Source organism: Danio aesculapii, chromosome 10 (genome assembly GCF_903798145.1).
Source record: "Danio aesculapii chromosome 10, fDanAes4.1, whole genome shotgun sequence".
NCBI lineage: Eukaryota > Metazoa > Chordata > Actinopteri > Cypriniformes > Danionidae > Danio > Danio aesculapii.
Genome location: NC_079444.1, coordinates 25985442 through 26006816, shown reverse-complemented (window position 1 = coordinate 26006816; position 21375 = coordinate 25985442). Strand labels below are relative to the sequence as shown.

General features: G+C 35.8%; 1 protein-coding gene across 1 annotated transcript in view; it reads right to left on the bottom strand.

Moving 5' to 3' along the window:
* The window catches only part of frem2a (FRAS1 related extracellular matrix 2a), a 128277-nt gene that overhangs the window by 62178 nt on the left and 44724 nt on the right, over nt 1-21375 (bottom strand). Inside the window, exons 5-6 of the mRNA XM_056467298.1 lie at nt 12756-12881; nt 10608-10859 (exon numbers count right to left, since the gene is read on the bottom strand). Of these exons, the coding sequence (XP_056323273.1) occupies nt 10608-10859; nt 12756-12881 (378 nt within the window). The remainder of the gene's footprint in view (nt 1-10607; nt 10860-12755; nt 12882-21375) is intronic.

Genomic DNA, 21375 nt, shown 5'->3' with positions numbered 1-21375 from the left:
CTCATACAAAAAACATACTATGATACGCAACATAGCTACAGCAAATAAAATTGATACTGTGTGTTTTAGATTTATAGTGTGTGTGAATAATCAGGGATTGACAATACTTTGTTATATTGGTTGCATCGAGGAGGCCCCAAATAAAATCCTGCTTAGGGCCCCTTGAAGGCTTGAGCTGGCCCTGATGCCCAGTGAGTGTGAATGGTCATGTATTGTGTGTTTTAGGCTGTAGGTTAGGCTGTATCGTTTTATCTGAAATGCCACAAAAGTGCTGGTTTGGTCAAAGACCAAAATGGTTTTCATTCTAAAACACTTTTCATTTTAAAGTAAATATGCTGTGTTTGTGATATGATGTGTTTGGTTTCTCCTCCTTCGCTTTTAAGCTTGGCGGTCGACAGGACAATGTTCCTGAAGTCTCATGGTTTGTTCAGGTTCAACTTAGCAAACATAACCAGGCACCATGTTCTTTTTACAGAGAACAGGCTTTCTCCTGGCAGCCCTTTCTAAACACACCATGCTTGTTCAGTCTTTTTCTAATTAACTGAGGCGCATAGTATCTGATATGCAACTATTGGCTTTTCTGCAGATTCTCTAAGCATTGCATGGTCTGACCTTGGAGTGAATTCATTGGTATGTCCACTCCTGGAACGTTTGTCAACTGTATTGTAATTTTTTCTACTTATCATTAATCTTCATCACTGTAGAATGAGGGGCTTTAAACGGATTGAAAATAACTTTAGAACTCATCTCAAACTGATGGATAGCAACACTTGTTTCTCTGTGATCATTGCTGATGTCTCTCTTCCTTGCAGAAACTAAATTAACCAGCAAACTGTTCATATTTTGGCTTGGTGCTGAAAATGAGTTAATCAATGAGATTTGATCAACAGCACACTGCTGCTAATTACACTCTTAATTGCTAAAATGAAGCAGCAAGGATGCGCTTCATTTTTCACACGTGGCTTCTTTTTGGCCCACTTTCGTTAAATAAATAACAACACAGTGTTAATATTACATGTGTTGATATTCCCCAAAGATTGTACAGTGCTTCCCACAGGTTTATAACATACTTGCTGTGCTAGCCGGATGGAAACACACCATTTACACACATCACATAAATAGCTAAATGTATGCGACAAACAATATTTTTGTTTATTAATAAACTGTTATAAACTATTTCTTTTTAATGGATTAAAAAAGACTGTTAAACAAAAAAAAATCTTACTTTTATGCTATTCCAGAGCCCCCTGTACCCACTGACAGGTAAAATCGGCTTCTATCTCAGGTTTTTTCATTGGCACGACATTACGTACAGTATTGCCAAAGCATTTTAGATATAAAATATAGTATAAAATATGTAATATATTGACATCAGCAAATTAATAAAATATACAGCAAATGAGAAATAAATGACAGAAAAAAGGAATAAAAATAGAGAATATCTCAAATAATTACAAGAATAAAATGTGTAGATTATTTAAATAAGGCAAATGAGTTGATTAACTGTTTCTAATGCGGTACAAATATTTTGCAGCTAATTTAAATTCCGTCCTCTCTCGTAATTTCGTCCTCTCTTTTAGCAAAGTTTTTCTGAGTCGTTTAGTTTAAAGAATTAATTATTTAATGTTTCTCTTGCTCTTGTGACTGTGCGCATACTATTAAACAGCTTTAGAAAGTGAAAGCCAAATCCTGGTATTTTAGTAGATTTAGAAACCTCGGCCAGATACAAAAAGGCACGTCCCTATGGGTCTGCAGAGCATGTTAGAGTGTTGCATAGTACAAAACAAGTAAACAAAAGAAGATTTTCCACTACATAATCAATCGCGGATGTTTGGTTATAGTAAGCGGATACAAAAAAGGTGTAAAAGGATGATAATAATAATACAAAAAAGTGGCATTTAATATACTTAGGCGGTCTTCAATAAAATACTTCCATATATACACTAAAAAAAATTATTCAAAGATGATTCCTTGGATTTACTCAATTTTATATGTTAAGTGGTTGTAAACAATTTATTTGTGTTGAATTTAAACAAACAAATTAAGTTGAACTTTATTAAATTTAATTTGTTTGTTTAAATTCAACACAAATAAATTGTTTGCAACAGTTTTGCATGCAACACTTTTTTCAGTGTAGTACGCTAAAAACATTATGCGAGCAGAGTAGTATGTCAGAATTTATAGAATTCGAAAAACAGTATGCGAGAAGTACCCGGATGTCTTACTACTTCCGGTGAGATTCTGAAGTGTGCATTTGATGCATATTGCGTTATCCCATGATGTCCCATGAGACAATTCATGAATGGGAGTGAAGCAAAGCAACTGACGCGGGTAGGTCACATGATCATGACAAAATGGCGGATGTAGTACGTCCGAATTCCATTCATACTGCTCACATTCATACTGAATAGAACATACTTTTCTAACGGTCGAGTAGTACCATTAAATTCAAATGCAGTACCTACTGAGTAATAGGGGATTTCAAAGGCAGCCTATGTGTTTGCTTAATCTTAAGACTTGCTATGGAACAGACTTTTTTAATATGTCCATATACTGTACATAAAACCACAGAATTCAAGGAGGGTTTACTTTCTTTTTCACATGACTGTGATCTCACGCTGAATTATGAGAGGAGCTTGTTGGAAATATTTACTTATACATATGGTATAATTCACCGTAGTGAAAAAAACCTATTAGCACCAGTAAAATGCAAGTGGCTTTTACTCATTTTCACATGAATCACAAATACAGGACAGACTGTCAATGAATAAAGTCTCATTTCCGCACAGTTCCTAACATAATATCATATTTGACCTCAAAACAATTGTAAACTACTATATGTCTGCATCTTATGTCATATATACATTCATTCATTTTCCTTCGGCTTAGTCCCTTTATTCATTCATACATCATCATTCCACAGCAGAATGAACTACCAACTTATCCAGGTTTTACACAAAGGATGCCCTTCCAGCTGAAACCCAGTACTGAAAAACACATACCATATGTATTTGGACTGTGGGGAAAACTGGAGCACCAGAAGGAAACCCACGTGAACACGGAAAACAAGAAAACCACACAGAAATGCCAACTGACCTAGCTGGGACTGGAACCAGCGACCTTTTTGCTTGTGAGGTGACAGTGCTAACTGAGTCACCGTGTCGGTAAAATGCTCAAGTATAAGTCTATGAAATGAAAATCTTTGAAATGATAGTTCAATAACAGAGCAGGCAAGAGCCATGGGAACAAAGCAAGGCTGGTAGCCCAAGTGTTAATGTATGAAGCAATCTACTTTGTTACAGTAGTCTATACATTTAGGCAATGGCGTAGATTTGCTTTTATTATTGGTGGGGAACTAATTTGAAAAAAAAATTGAAAAAAAAAAAAAACGTTAAAGTTAAAGGAATGTCTGACAAAAAGGTAATTTGATAAAGACTTTCATTTACTGAGGGCTTATTTGTGCATAATCACTTACCTCTGCCCCTGAACACATTTTTACAAGTATAATATTGTCATTTATGCACTCAAAAAATATATATATTTTTTGCTCATTCAAACTACTTATTTAAAATGAGCTGAAACAACACAATTCTTGAGATTTCATTGGGACAACTTAATATTTTTATGTTCAATCCACGTAAATTTGTTAAAAGTGTTAAGTTAACTTAATCAATTTGTGATTAACAAATAATATTATCAACATGAATGAATTGTGTGAAAGCCTGCATTTTTTACAGAGTGCACTTTAAGCTTAAAGATAAATTTATATGTCCATGTTCTTTTCCTTCTCTGACCGTGCAAATAGAACAGCACATGTTCTATTTCACAGTTAAATATATATATATATATATATAAATAAATTTAATAAAATTAGTGATAAAAACAACATTAAATCAAGCATGTCTTATGGCACAAATGTAAATTTTACTTTGACAAGAAATGAATGCAGACTTCTAGGAAAAATGGGGAGGCATATGACACAGTAGCCATTTTTTTCTATAGTTTTTTCATAATCGTCATGGAGGCCAAAATCGAAACAAATCTTTTATAAATTGCACATCCATGGTTACTATTATGGTGGACTTGTAGTGACCTTGACTTCAAGTGACTGACACTTTTTTTTGAAATGTAGCTGCTTATGTCCATGTCTCACCTGAGTCTTGCACAGTAAGCTTGACTGGAAAATTTCGACAAAGCATTATTTTATTTTGGAGCCGATTAAATTATTGGGGAGGGCATTTTAATACACATCCCCTCCGTCCATGCTAATTCTAAACCCTTGCATTTAGGTACTAATATGTACTAATATGTACTTATGAATATGGATCCTTTAGGTACAAATGTGTACCTTTGTTTGCAGCTCACGTACCTCTATTTCGAAGAGCGTAGTATGTTGTTTACAAACATGTAATACTATGTGCATGATGCAATGTAATTAAACTTTAACACAATAAGGGTTTTTTCTGTTTTGCAAAAATGTCGCTACAGGCATGTATTTTTCATGAGCCTGTGTTGGCTAAAGCAGTTCTCGTGTTAAGGACACATACACACAAATGAGAGAAAGTATCTGAGGTTTGGGCTGAATTTTCAGCTGTAGTTTTGACCTTCTTTTCCCGCTTGTTGAGATCTTCTCTCCAGCATTCAGAGATAAAAATCATTCCTGCATTGCCTGAGGGAGTCAACCTTTGTCTGTTTACACTCTTACCTCACACACACACACACACACACACACACACACTCATACACACACACACACACAAGCAATCTCTCTCTCATATATATACTCTGTTTCCTCGTGGTGTCTGATCATTTGGGGAGGATGTTCTGCTTTATTTTGCTGGAGTGATGTTTATCTCTCCATCTGCAGTAAACCACACAACATCAATCTAAATGACACAGACAATAGCCTAAATAAAACCAGACTCTCATCATTCTGATCTGAACATTCGATAAACAAAAAACAAAATAACCCAGGAAATGATGCACAACCTACTTGAGCAGCCCAACTAGGGCCATCAGATCAATAATTCATGTGTAGGTATATGCAAGGTGGGTGTGTGTGTGTGTGTGTTTGTGTTTGCACAAGAGAGAAACAGAGGAACTGAGGAGAGCGGCGTGATACAGATTTAGGGGGTATGCAGAAACGTCAGACAAAATTTCATTTTTGCAATTCACAGTCAGCATTTCATAAGTAGAAAAAAGCGGAGAAAAACAAACCTCTTCTCTCTCTAACACACACACACACACAAACAAACACACACACACACACACACACACACACACACACACACACACACACACACACACACACACACACACACACACACACACACACACACACACACACACACACACACACACACACACACAAACAGATCACATCTGGCTGTTTTTCCAGCCTCTTCCATATGAATGTACTCTAGCATTTCAAAAGAAGTTGAAAGAATTAAATAAATTAGCACGATGCTAATCTAATGATGCAAGTTTTATGTAAAATGCAAAGCATGATTGCACTACCATTCAAAAGTATAGACTAATATCAAGTTTTTGACAGAAGTCTCCACTAAGACTACAATTATTACAGCTATATCTTTGAAATATTTCACAATAATATATTTTATTTTAATTTGAAAACTTTCTTTACAATACAATTCAAAAGAACAGTATTTATTTATCTGTTGTAACATCAAAGATGTCTTTTTTTGCATCTTTTAATAAATATAATGCATCAGTATGTAATAAAAGATGACTAATAGCTCTATCATACACCCAGCGCAATAAGGTGCAAGACGTGTTTGGCGTGACTTGTTGCTATTTTCAGACCAGCGCAACCCTAATTTTTTCCGTTTTGCGCCACGTTGTTTAAATAACAAATCCATTTTCATCACTTTGTGGACTCATGGGTGTGCCGATCTATAAAGGAGGTGTGTTAAGGAGCATTGTTGGCACGGTCTATTTCATTTCCTCAAAATAGCAACACGCCAATTGTCCACATTGACCAACTGAAAGCTGGTCTAAAGTCCAGCGAAGAGCGCGTTAGTTATGAGGTTGTGTGGGTCCAAATGCTTAGACATTGTTAAATACACACAGGATGTACAACAATACACAAATATCTTTACATATGAAAAAAATAAAGGATTAAAATGTTACAAAAATAATTATTTTCTACATAGATATAAAACACTACCTCCATGTCTTCTTCATGTCGGGGAGATTTTTTCAGTTTATTCATGACAATCTACATTTATATAATGTTATTATTTTTATGAGGATTATTTATTATATGCATATTTATATTTGTTTTAATAAAAACAAATTTAGGTTTGTCCACCTGTCAGGTTTTGGAGATGTATGCATCATCACATGGGGCAGAAGAACATGACGTGTGTTTGGATACAACTCAGTTTTTGAGCACACTTCGTTATTATTGTTCATTAATTTTTTTGCTGAAAATTAGAACTAAATTTAGAAATAGTTTTGAACCAAACCTTTGCGTTTAACAAACAAAATTAAATATGTAGGCTAATGGATGTCTTCAGGGGAGTGAGTACAACACCGTTTCCTTATCCATGAAAGTAAAAGAGTAAAGTAAAGAGAGAAAGTAAAGTAAAGAGAAAGTTAACAAGCCAAATGGAGGAGGCTCATTCTTTATCCTCGCGCTGCAGATGGTCTATTAAACTGTTTTCTTGCCAGTGAAATGTTCCAAATTTCCATTCAGTTTTTTTTACTTACAAAGTCTGCCATGTAAATTGCAAATGTGCCATGGTGCGACACAACTGACTCTTAAAGGGAATGTAAGATGAGACTCTGATTAGTTTAATGCACTTTATGCTCAAAACATACCCATAACTCATTAGGAGAATAAGCACAACCCTGTTAGACCATGCGGCAGGGCGCAGAGCATATGTTTCCGTACCTAAATTAGCAAAAGTGTATTCAGATGTAGCCTTAATGCTTTTGCGCCATGTGCTTTGCGCCTACATTGTTAAAATAAAGCCATAATTATGAAAAAAACATGCATAGTAATGTTTTGGCTTCTGCTAAATTGTGGTTGCTCTTGCCATATTTACTTTTTACCTTAGCTCACCCACTCTGCATCTGAAATCACATACTTCTTTACTACATTAACACAAGTTAATGTAGCCATCCCGACCCCCCTTGTCCAGTTATTAATTGGCATATATTGTATGCATGATTATATTTTTCAAAATCCATGTCCTGGATTAAATAAAGACTTAAATAAAGATCTAGGTTAAATAAAGATCTTACCTTACAAACAATTATCTTACAATAAATGTATAAAGCTTTCGAGGGCCTTGAAACCTTCCCGTTACGCATAAACAATCACAAAAGGCTGAAACAACACCCTCATTTGCAGCTCTATCCCTAAATTTAAGGAGTGTTTTGCTACTGCAGGCTGTTGATTGATGTTTTGGTGGTTTAAGCCCAGATTTACTGATAACGGCCTCCATTAGAGGCAGATACAATCTAATATCCTTAGGGTATTGTACCATAGACATGAAGACTGCCCTAAAAAATCTTCAGCAGCCTGAAGTGTGCTGTTTGTGTGTTAGAAAAAGAGGTTTTAAAAGCAAGCTAAAAACAAAGTGCTAAGAATATCCTGTAATTATACAATTTTTTACACACACTCATACACACACAATCACACACATGCACAATTTACACTTTAATAAGCACTATTTGTCACATGCTGTACACACAGCATGCTCAGCTGAACTTAACTTGATGAAAGCTTTGACTGTTGTGTCTTATGGGAATTACCACTACTCCACATTCACATTGAACTGCACATGGATTCAGGCCCACAGTTGAGTAGTATATACAGTACACATGCATGTATGGTTTATCACAGTCAAAGTGAGCCAACGGATGAACTCTATGCCTTCCAGTTTTCTCCTGAGTGCAATTTCATGCTTTCTGTCTGAGGTGGGCTAAGCCATCGGCTTCTATTTTCCTCAGCAAACTTTTAAGGGGCGCCGTAATAACAGCAAAACAGAGATAAAAGGGCAAAAATCTGTTCGCTTTCCACTGGAAAATAATTAATTCTCTTGCTTTGAGGAGAAAATGTTTTAGAATAACTTAACTTTATCTGCGATTTCAGGCCTCGTAACGCTGGAGCAGTAAGAGACTCCTGTGCGAACTTCAGCGTAGGCCATTTACATGTGCATTGTGTCTATTCTGGGTTCATCCGCTGGCTGCTGTATGTGGATGAGACACAAGGAAATTCTGTCGCTGTACGGGGCTTTGGAGAAAGATAAATGGCTCCACGAATATCACTGAGTGTTGAACTAACAAGTAACAAAAACCTATCTGTTTGAGCACGATAGGGATTACAAATAGCTCTAATTTGTATGGTTCACAGACTAAATTGTAATAGCACTTCATCATTTTTAGCTTTTTAAAGGTGCTATAGAATAAAAATATGGATATACCTAGGCATAGCTGAATAATAAGAGTTTAGTATATGGAAATTACATACCGTGAGCCTCAAGCACTATTGTTTGTTCGTTTTCATATAAGTCTTGTGAGCGTAAATATCCAGTGGAAAACACAGACTCTGGTGATCCAATGTTTTATATTATGCTGAAATGTTGATTGGCCACAACATTTTCTTCTTGACATTACAACAATGATAATTTCCCCTTATTTATAAGATTGTGTTATACTTACTATGTATGTGGGACTCTTATTTTGAAAACAGCATTATACGCTACCTGACAAAAGCCTTGTCGTCAATCCCAGCTGTAAGAGCAACAAATAATAACTTGACTTCTAGTTGATCATTTTTTCTTTTTGATTCTAGTTGGTCAGATTTTTCTGATGAATCATCTGTTGAACTGCATCCCAATCATCACAAATACTGCAGAAGACCTATTGGAACCCGCATGGACCCAAGATTCTGATGGAAATTAGTCAAGAAAAACCATGGTTTGGGGTTACATTCAGTATGGGTGAGTGTGAGAGCTCTGCAGAGTGGATGGCAACAGCAACAGCCTGAGGTATCAAGACATTTGTGCTGCCCATTACATTACAAACCACAGGAGAGCGCAAATTTTTCTGCAAGATAGCGCACTTTCTCATACTTCAGCCTCCACATCGAAGATCCTGAAAGCAAAGGAGTTTAAGGTGCTCCAGGATTGGCCAGCCCAGTCACCAGCCATGAACATTATTGAGCATGTCTGGGGTAAGTTGAAGGAGGAGACATTGAAGATGAATAGAAAGAATCTTGATGAACTCTGCGAGTCCTGCAAGAACGCTTTCTTAGCCATTCCAGCTGACTTTATTAATAAGTTATTTAAGTCATTGTAGTGATGGATGCAGTCCTCCAAGCTCATGGGAGTCATACACAATATTAATTCTTTTTCCACTGCACCATGACTTTATATTTTATACTGTACATTTTTTCTGTTAAGTGACAAGACTTTTGTCTAAGCAAAGTCAGACCTTACTGTCTTATATAAATAATTAAAAATCAAGGCATGATCATATTTTATTTAGGTAAAATAAGCATAATCTAGAGGCCTTTGCTTTTCAAATAAGCCACTTTTGATACCAAATGATTTACTTGAAGTCAAGTTATAATTGTTGTTCCTCAAACTTGGATAGGGGACAAGTCTTTGTCAGATGGTATAGGGCTCTCAAGTAATGCAACCAAACATGGAGTTATCTTATCTCATTACAGCCTATTGTCATAATGCAAAATTCAGCACATATGGATTTTAAATTAATACAGCGTGTGTAATGGTTTTGGTGGTTTACAAGAACAGAAATTTATATAATGACATCGATATGACCTAGGTATTAAAACAATAAGGTTGTTTATGAGGACATGGTCCTAATTTATAGCTTAATTCTGTAGAAATTAAGAAATTTTTAAACTAGAGCTCACAATTCTTCCAAGATTTCTAATATCTAAAACTTAAATAGTGGTTTTGACAAAAGTATTTGCTGCAGTCTGTTTAAACATATTTGATTGATTTAAATCAATTTACTTTATAGTTTTAATGAATTACTCAATGCCTAACTCATAAACACTTCTCTTAATTTATTGTTGAATCAATTAATCATATTTGAATGAAACTTTAATGAATCATATTTGAATGAAACTTGTAACTGGAATATTCAAAGACTCCTTCATAAAGATTTCACTTGCTTACCAGATGAATCTGCCTTTATTTGAATCACCTGAATGATTGATTCAATGATATAAAGAAATTACCTGTTTTATATCTGAAAGAATCAGCATTTTTGAATGAATCACTTTAAAGAATAAATGAGTCACTCAAAATAAGAATCTTTATCATTTAAGAATAAGATCACAAGCTATTAATGATTACTAAGGCAGCTCTACTTTGTGCTCATACAACATAGAGAAATGGCATTATTGAGATCATTACAAGAGAAAAATAAATCACAAAGAAAATTTCTCACATGAGCACCACAACACGTGCTAAATATTCAAATCGTTCTCTATCTAGAAGTGGCTTCAGGTCATGTGTGCAGTATATTATCATCCAATCATTACTGTCTAGAGAAAACATTTTCTGTCGCTTTACGTGTTCACATGAAATAAAACAAGTTCTTACCATCGTCCTGGTCGGGAAGGATGCGGATATTCACAGTGGGATATTCAGGCCCCAGACGGCCTCCTATAGGCATGCTGAGGGTCACGTTGAAGCTCTCCTCGCCCTCATACAGAGAGTCATCGATGATCACCACACGACAGTGTTTTTCCGTCTCGTCCTTATCAAAGCGCAGGATGCTGACCTGCTCCTCTGGACGCGAGATGTAGTCAGAGTAGGACAGAACCGATGTGGGGACAGTTCCTGTGGCAGAGACTGTAGTAGACACAAAGAAAAGACACACACAGAGAATTCATTTAAATCCACAGAAAGCGCTTACAGGGCATGTGGATAATACATGTGAGGAAAAGTTGCAAGTAGGAATCTTTAAAGAGATAGACCCTCCCATTTCAAACCAATTTTATTTTTTTTTGTGAAAAAAAAAGTTGAAGCACACAAAACGGAATGGTGTTTGTAATGAACTACAGAAGCTATGTTTCCATCCAAAGATGCGAATCAAATTTATGTGCAAAACTGTGTTTCCATCCAATGAGTCAAAGACAACAAAATCGGCACTTCCTGATTAACTGGTGCCAAATATCAACAGTAAAACAGAATTTGCTGTGGTAGGAAAAGCTGCATGAATCTTTTCTTTATTTAATAAATGATTTGCACCTCAGAAGAGAAATGCCGACATGCAATGAACACATGGTGGCATTTGAAGGGGTGAGACACGGAGCACAGGATTCTGGATTCTTGATTCTGGAAGTAATTAATAATATTATAACACTATTACAGAAATGATTAAGGCATTTTAGCATGACAAAAACAACATTTTAAATGTTTTACAATGTGCTCAGTCTGCTTGTTTGTCCATTCACACATACTTTATATCATCACATGATCACTTATAAAAAAAAAAATCACATGGCTTTTTTTAATGCACACACCAGGGTTTATTCTATTAAAGTGTTTCCATTGTAGTTTATGTGCATCTTTTCTTATCGAATAAAAAGTTTATCCAGTTATATGCATTCATTTTTATGCACATTTTCCAAACTTATGTGCATTGCGCTGTTTCCATCAACCATTTTTTATGAGCATATCCAAAATGTGAAAAATAGGTGGATGAAAACATATCTGGGTGGCGCAGTAGGTAGTGCTGTTGCTTCACAGCAAGAAGGTCGCTGGTTTGAGCCTTGGCTGGCATTTCTGTGTGGAGTTTGCATGTTCTCCCTGCGTGGGTTTCCTCCGGGTGCTCCAGTTTCCCCCACAGTCCAAATACATGTGGTACAGGTGAATTGGGAAGGCTAAATTGTCCGTAGTGTGTGAGTGAGCGTGTATGGATGTTTCCCAGAGATGGGTTACGGCTGGAAGGGCATCCGCTGCGTAAAACATGTGCTGGATAAGTTGGCGGTTTATTACGCTGTGGCAACCCCGGATTAATAAATCGCAGAATAACAAATAATTTAAATTATGTTAATTTGCTGAGTTCTTAAACCAACTATTGATTTCTTACTATTCCGATGTTAAATCATTATATTACATTGACTAAAATGAACATTGAACTATCTGAAATCTTTTACACAAACAAAAATGACAAAAAAAAAAAAAACTGTCATCAAAAAAAAGGAAATGTCATCAGTAGCTTACGGAATCTAACTAAAATTGCTCATACCTATAAAACATCTTTTTTTCCACAGTCATTTACCCCATTCAAGTCAGCCGATTCGAATGTTATCACTTATTATCAGTGGTTATCAGCTGATAGATATGGGCCAGTAGGGTCACTGGTTGGCTCAGAATGCTGTTATCATCCATCCGCATGGTTAATCTGCTATACTGTAGATCACATACAGCTGCGGCCAGAAGTTAACGAGAATTATTAATATTATTTATGAAATTTCCCTTTAATTGTATTTTAGAAACATCTACTCCATACCTCAACCCTAAACAAAACTGTCACAGTAATGTAAAAACAGACCTGGATCTGAAGTCTTCTCTATTAGTATAGCTGATTAACGAATTTGGATGGATGACAACAGCCTACTAGTAGGCACAGAAGGCCCCTACTGACCCATATATATCAGCTGATAACCACCGATAATGCCCATTTATTAAAGCGGGTGTTCAAATAAAGACTGACAAAGCTGTATATACTATATATTTCACCTTGCTGTGTGTGACAGACCACCATGAGCTCCTGGCTCACGTCTCCAGTCCTACGCACCGGGACCAGCAGCTCTCCAATATCTTCTTCCACAGCAAAGCCAGCCTGAGGAAAGAACACCATGGACTCTGTCAAAAGAAAAAGGAGATAGAGCTCAGTATTAGGACCGCTGTTCTATTATATCAGTCACAGAGGGATTTAGCGGCAAAGACTATTACTGTGGGGCTTTAAAACACCACAGGCAGCGGATTGATTCTTCAGTATATAATTATTTCAAATCACACGCCTCTATACCTGCCGTATAATGCACATTTATCTTGCACAGAAGGCAAAACACACCTTGCATGAGAAAATAGATTTTTTATATTGAGCGCTTCATATTAGGTTTTTTAGTGGCCTTTGGACCAAGCGGCATCGATATCTGTCCGTACCGGGTGTGTGTTGCCGAATAAAACCGTCTTGAGTGAGTGGGAGATTGTTGAGGCATTGCTATTTTCAAATACCGCAGGTCAGGATTGAGTCAACATCTAAACAGTCTTTTTTATAGAACACTGAGGGGAAAAAACTCGAGCTAGAGATGGAAAATCTATAGAGAAGACTGAAGAAGCGATGTTTATGAAGCAGTGATGCACTGGGACCAATCAAAATAAAAGGATCCCTCTTTGAGTGGCCTGTTCTACTCCTTTCTAAGCAATTATGTGGGACTTTTTCTGCAAAAGATTTTCAATCATCAATCTGCAAGTGGTCGTTTGGCACCAAGGTAAAAGACAGAGCAACAAGCTGTAGTTCAAGTAATAGGTGAGAAAGGGAGGGACAGACAGTAAAGAAAACAACACATTTGGAGAGATGTGTTTTCAGTGGCAGGTTTGAATGATAAAGTGCATACTTTGTGAATACAGAACATTTCGGTGTCTCAGAGTTGGGACATTTCATAAATGTATTTCCAAATGTGTGGTAAGATTAATTTTGGGCTAAAGTTTTGAACAAATAAAATGTTTACTTTTTACAAATATTGTTGCAATGTTACTCAATATGTGATGAGAAAAAATAAATAAATTATAGCATTTTTAAAAATATTTTTATTTATTCAATGGGAAATGTAGGCTACCAACATTTGGTATAAAGTCAGCAAGCTGTTTTAATCTGCAAACTGTTTAATTTTGTCTAAATCTGATGAATGAATGGATGGATGGATGGATTGACTGTTGAAATGCAGCTGCCAGAGTTCTTACTAGATCAAAAAAATATGACCATATCACCCCAATTTTATCCTATGTACACTGGCTGCCTGTTAAGTTCTGTTTTGATTATAAGATATTCCTTCTTACCTATAAAGCTTTAAAAAATATAGCTCATGTTTAACTAGCCGAGCGTCTGTCTTGCTACAATCCAACCCACTCTTAAAGATCTCTAAAGTCAGGGCTTCTGGTAGTACCCAGAATAGCAAAGTCCACTAAAGGAGGTCGAGCCTTCTCATTTATGGCTAAAAAAGTCTAGAATAGCCTTCCTGATAATATCCAAGGTTCAGACACACTTTCTCAGTTCAAAATAGATTAAAGACCTATCTTTTTAGTAAAGCCTACACACAATGCATCACATAACAGTATGATGCATGTGCTTCATGCGGGTGAGTGGGCTTGACAAACCACTGTTGGACACGCTCCTCCTGTCTTAATGCACCAGACATTTTGTTAGAACTACTTATAGGCTTTATATGTTTGTTTCTATGTTTGGCTATATAACTCTCTATTTTCATTTATAGAGCTTAATTTTCACATTGACATTTAATATCTTTTGTACAAATACATTATGAACAGCAGCCACGCAAAATTGTTTTCTTTGTTCTATTACTTCCACCTGCTAACCATCAAAGACTTTGAGGACAACACATACACTTAATACACGAATACACTTCATTAAACATGTACACAGATATCACCTATTTACTATTAAATTTCAGGATAATGATGACTGTATATAATACAATAAATTTGATTGTAAATCTGACTCTTTATTTGAACCTTTAGTAAAACTGCTTTGAAACAATAATTATTGCAAAAAAAACTACACAAATAAACTTGAACTGACTGACTGATTGATTGATTGATTGACTAATTGATGAATTGATGGATAGATGAATGGATTGACTAATAAATTAATTGATAAATTGGATTGATGGCTTGATGGATGGATGGATAAAGTAGAGAGTATATGAACGAACATACATGGTCTCTTAACTTAGGATTATTTTATTTATATTCCTAAAATTAACATCACATCAAAAGATTTTAAATGTAAACATTTTTTCTTTTTTTACTGTCCATATTTATTTAACAATTTTAATTTTGCACCGTTACTTGCAAATCTGTTCCACATTCCGTTTTTACAGAACCTAAATATATATTTTTGTAAGTTTATCTCTTCAATTATCATGTTTATTTAATATTTATTTCTACTGGAAACCATCATACAAATAATTATTTTATTCTTCAAACCTGTTACAACTGTTTCAAATTCTGCCATTTTTCCCCAAAAATATATTTTTGTAATTTAAAGTTTCTTTATAAATGCATAATAAAGTATATGAATACATTTAAACATGTTAAAGGGATCACAAACAGGATCACAAAAACACATTAATATGTACAGCATTGTGACAACAAATCACTATATTCAGCACCAATTTATGCACCACAGGTTTTTGGAAGCAAGTGTGAATGAGAAACATGCAGAAAACTGTCTGCTGTTCAGTCTGAGCGATGACTGCTCTTCTGATAAAAGAATAAATCTCACGGCCCTCAAGACTCAAACGCCGGCTGTGAGGAAAGAATAACAATGAGTCCGATCTCTATAGTCTCTCAGGTACAAGACTTACGTATTAAGAGCATCTCTTACCCTCACGCTGGAAACTCATGCATGAGGGGCCAAAATAATGACCTTGTTTTGTAGGGATCAAAAACAAGACAGATGTGAAAGCAAAGTCCTGTGCATTTATATTCAGCTCTTCAGTCTTCTGCAGACGTTTGAGTTACAGAACAGCATGGCAAGAAAGGAACTTTTTTAAATAATATACGTCAATCATAATAGATTATTTGAAAAAAATTGCAGTACTTTTTCATTTCACTTTGAATGAACATATTGCTCTATACTGTATAATAAACTAGGTAAACAAATTAGGTAAATTATTACAAAGTAGGTAAATGCATTAGCTGCCGTTTCAAAATTTGAATGTTTTTCATATAAACATATATATTTTTTACAATAAAATCTAATAAAGTGTCTTTAAACAAGATGTACAGTACTTAAGCAACAAAAGACTTTAGAAAAACATCTTCCAGGAAATATTTCTTAATTGTACAGTAAAAAGCTTTACTTGACTAAATTAGCTTTGCAGTGTTGTATTATATATTAAAAATGCTGTTAAACAAGATAAATCTATGTAAAAAGAAAACTGCATAAGAAAACTAATTTCAGATAATAAATCTTATAATTATAAAAAGAAAAGTCAAAAAAATTATTTTAAACCTTTATAATATAATTAAAAAGCATTTTGAAGCTTTAACGTATATGAAAACACAGGGAGTTTGCATAAAAGTGTATTGTGTATGTGTTTGTTGCCCCATTGCAAACATTTGCAGGAAATTTCACAATATAAATTACTTCATTTATATAAGTACTTTAATTAATATGAATTAAACTAACAAAAGATACATTAAATGAGACCAAATGCCTACTCAGGGTGGGGCTGAATACACTTTTTAATCTGTATATCCTGCATTTTGCATCCTGACGTAGACACTCAATGGTCATGGCTGCCTGCTTCACAAAACAGCTTCTTTTTAGCCTCCCTGGCTTATTTTTAAAATAAGTCCCCAGTACATTCTTTCATTATTTTACTTTGGCTTAGTCGCTTATATATGAGGGGTCACCCCAACGGAATGAACCAGCAACTATTCCAGCATAGGTTTTACACAGCGGATGCCCTTCCAGCCGCAACCCAGCTTTGGTAAACACTCATTCACTCTTGCATACACGCACTTATACACTAAGGCTACATACACTAATACACTAATTTTGTTTACCCAATTCACCTGCACTTTGGACAATGTCTTTGGGCTGTGGAAAAAAACCGGGGCACCCAGAAGAAACCCACATGAACACAGGGAGAACATGCAAACAGCACACAGAAATGCCAACTGGCCCAGGTGGGACTTGAACCAGTGCTAACTAAAAGATTACAAATTTATTTAAATATATAAATTATGTTTTTACATTGCAAGATGCATTCTGAGGGAGCAAGTTGATGGCCTGTGTGCGAGGGACAGTATCATTTATCCAATGTAATTTAAATTAGAAGTGCTAGACACATCAAGTCTGACTGCCTCAAGCAATTATGCGTATTGCCAGTTCCAGGCATGGCTGTGTCTTTTGTCTAACAAATGGCTGGGTGATACTTTCAGGCAAAGCCCAAAAAACAAGATTTGCATACTAAACTTGTAATGGCAGTTTTTGTGCCAACTAATAAGTATTGCCCAATAAACTGTGTATTTAACTGTGTGTCAGCTGAAATAGTAAAGAGATTTTTTGATGAACACCACAGCAATGATCCCTTCCCAATACATAGTATGTTTAATACATGCTTAAATAAACAAACAAAAAAAAAAAACAAGGGGAACAATTGTGTTTTAGTTTCTCTGTCTGTCATTTCCATGTGCAACTCTTATTATTCAACTATGCCTTAGTATATCCAGATTTTCATTCTATGGCACCATTATTACAAGGTGAAAATTAGACATTCTTCAAAGAATTGAACACTGTTTATATATTCCAGTCAAACATAGACCTCAATTCTCACTTCCTTCCTACACACAATGTTAAATGTCATTTATCAAAAGTGTATTGTAACCCCCACAAGCCATTATTTTTGCTACATCTAGTTTCACAGACACACAGTGTAGTTTTAATGATTAAAAATGTATTTTTTGCAGCGTAGATGTTTTGACCTCTAAAACAAACTACTTCAATAGTGCTCCAGCAGCCAAAGGTAAAGCCATTTAAACCTTCATTAAAGAACACAGAACATTAAAAGCAAAATGCAAAGTTGAAGTAAGCATCTTTAAAATGCCTTTCTTCTTCCTCAGTGCTCTTCTTCACTAATGAGCAGTGAAAGGCTCAGGCTGTAAAGCAGGAAGCTTGTCAAACCATCCCGAACACAGATGTGCCTTTTTGTCTGAGCCCACGGGTCGCTGTACGCCATCATGTGTGGCAACTGGGTCAGACGGGTCTCCAAAGAGCCTCTTGCGCTCAAATATTAATGCCTGCGACCTCACACTGCCACTTGCACATAAACGCTAAAAGGATAATTAACCTGAGAGGGGAAAAAACTGCACGAGGAGCACCAGGACCGGCCTCGTCTGACTGCGTCACGTTAAGCCTCCCGTGGGGCTTCAGCCTCCGCAAACAAACCCCTCTGTAAGACTGATAATTAGCTCACTGGGGAAGCAGAGCTGTTTGCTTTTTTCTAAGGAGAAATAACTTCTGCAAAGATAGCGGGGCTTAAGTAACATTCAGATGGAAACTATCGCAGCGTTTGGGATTATAGAAGAAGATTTTAATTATCCAGGGACCCCGAGGAGGCGACAAAGAAAAAAGTGAAACACAAAAGCCTTGGGTTATTGGCGCTGCACATCTAAATATGGCAGTAATTGTGAAAATATGAAATGATAGTTTTCTATTTTCAATCTAAATGATTGCCATATATAATATAATATAATACAGTAGGTAAACAGATGCTGTTAAAACCTGTAGTGCCATAAAATCATCAATCAAAATTTGACTGACTTTTTATGTAAAGGTCTTCAGTAGAAGATAAATGCTTCATGCAGAGTATATACCTGGGCTGTAAGGGTCAAACATAATAAAATAAAGTCAAGAATCTTCTGTGTTTCAGTAGTCATGTCAAAGCAGTTACTAAATCAGCTTACTATCATCTCAAAAACATTGCAAGAATTAGATGCTTTGTTGTTTCTAGTGAAGACTTAGAGAAACGTGATTATGCTTTTATCAGCAGCAGGTTGGATTACTGTAATGGACTCTTCACTGGCCTTTCCAAAACAACAGTCAGACAGTTGCAGCTCATTCAGAACGCTGCTGCCAGGATTCTGACCAGAACCAGAAAATCAGAGCACATCACACATGTCCTCAGGTCTTCACACTGGCTCCCAGTTACATTCAGAATAGATTTTAAAGTATTACTACTTGTCCATAAATCACTAAATGGCCTAAAACCTCAATACTTTACAGATATCACTCAGCAGATCACTCAGATCTTTAGGATCAAATAAACTAGAAATTCCAGGGGTTCAGTCAAAGCAGGGCAAATCTGCCTTCAGCTGTTACATCCCTCGTTGCTGGAATCAGCTTCCAGAAATGATCAGATGTGCTCCAACATTTGGCACATTCAAATCAATACTTAAAACACATCTGTTTAGCTGTGCCTTTACTGAACGAGCACTGTGCTGCGTTGTGTCTTTCTTTTCTCTTTCATTGTTATTTACCTGTTTTTACATATTTTTGAATTTTCTTATACTTGTCTCTTTTATTCTTGCTTATGTAAAGCACATTGAATTGCCACTGTGTATAAAATGTGCTATATAAATAAACTTGCCTTGCCTTTATATCCCTCCTGTGAAATGTAAATTATTTTTCAAATGTTTTCCAAGTGCTGTTTAACGGAGAGATTTTGTAATAACTAATATCTAATCACTCATTTTTTTGTCTTCGCCATGATGACAGAACAGAATATTGCAACCCAGGCTCATTGCAGATACGTTTTCAAGTCTACATTTCATGGGGACAGCGAAATACGTAACGGGAAGTACGGCAGTTTTTTCAAATCCACCAGAAGCCGATGTGCATGCTTTTTAATGATCACAAATTCCTCTCGCGCGTCCTCTTCTCGTGTAAATCAACATAAACTTCACCCACATAAACTGACCCACCCACCCCCTTACCTAAACTTAACCACCCGCTTCGAATGTTATTACTCGATTGAATGGGCGTTGTCAGTTGTTATCAGCTGATAAATATGGGCCAGTAGAGGGCTCCTGCGCCCACTGGTAGGTTCAGAAGGCTGTTATCATCCATCCACATGGTTAATCAGCTGTACTAATAGAGAAGACTCCAGATCCAGATCTGTTTTTACATTACTGTGACTGTTGGGTTTAGGGTTGGGGTAGGGGTAGACGTTAAAGAAATCCAATTAATGGGAAATTTTATAAATAATATAAATAATTCTTGTTCTTCCGGCCACAGTCCTAAGTGATCTATAGCTGATTAACCATGTGGATGGATAAAAACAGTCTTCTGAGGCTACTAGGCACAGAAGGCCCCTACTGGCCTATATATATATCAGCTGATAACCACTGATATCGCCCATTAAATCAAGTGATAACATTTGAATCGGCTGACCCAACTGATAATGTTTTCAAAAGCAATCTAGAAATAGAAAAGCCGTCGTGGCCACTTGATTTCTCCAAATTTTCAGCCTGTTGTTTTTATTAATTAATTTTTTGCTATTAATAAATTTTTTGCTTTTGTTTTACCTGGTTTCTGGAACCATTCTTAGTCAAACTTGAACCACGTTGTTGTGGTCAAGCTCCGCATCCTAAGACCCCTGACGTAGGCAGCGAGCTACTGGAAAAACTGGCAACACCAAAAAACTACCCATACGGAGGTAAATGGTCAGCTGGTATCGCTAAATGAACAGAAGCCATCTGCGGCGACTCTGTAGTGTTTTAAAGACAAAATGCATAGCATTTCAATTCCATTTATCCTTATTTCTATAGCGCTTTTACAATGTAGATTGTGTCAAAGCAGCTTAACATAGAACATAATTCTTAACACAGAACATAATTTGAACTCTCCAGAAATGTAGACAGGGGTAAATATTCACAATGATCCTGTGTTGTAATATTTTATTAGTTATTTTACAAGATAATGTTCAGCTTAAAGTGCAATTTAAAGGCTTAACTAGGTTAATTAGGTTAACTAGGCAAATCATTGGACAATAGTGATGTGTTCTGTAGCCAATTGAAAAAAATTCTTAAGAGGGCTAATAATTTTTAAAAATAATGTACTATTTAGTGTGCAAATTATACATTGACGTTCGTTCATTTAATTTTTCAGTGTTTTGTGTGATATTTTGTGAGTATTGTATTTAGAGTATTCTAACGTGATTAGCTATTTTGGCTTACTTTAGGTCAAACTATGCATCTAATGTGACTTTATTTCTAGGCTATATGTAGAACAAACACCTATTTTATGAGAAATCAGTCTTGTGAACTCTTACGATGTCTATCAGTGCTCTAAATCTGCTGGTTTCAGACTGCTGAATGGCTTTTTTCATTGCATAACTGGATTGGCATGATTATGCATTCACAATGGACTGTATGAACCGTTATAGGTATGGTTAAATGGATATCTATTTTTTATTATTAACATGATTATTTAACATACAGATCAGAGTGAACTTTTTTTGTACCCCCCCTGTAATTCGCACCCTGATTTATCCAAACAAACTAAAAGAAACAAAACTTTCTCAAGAAGACAAATATAATAGAA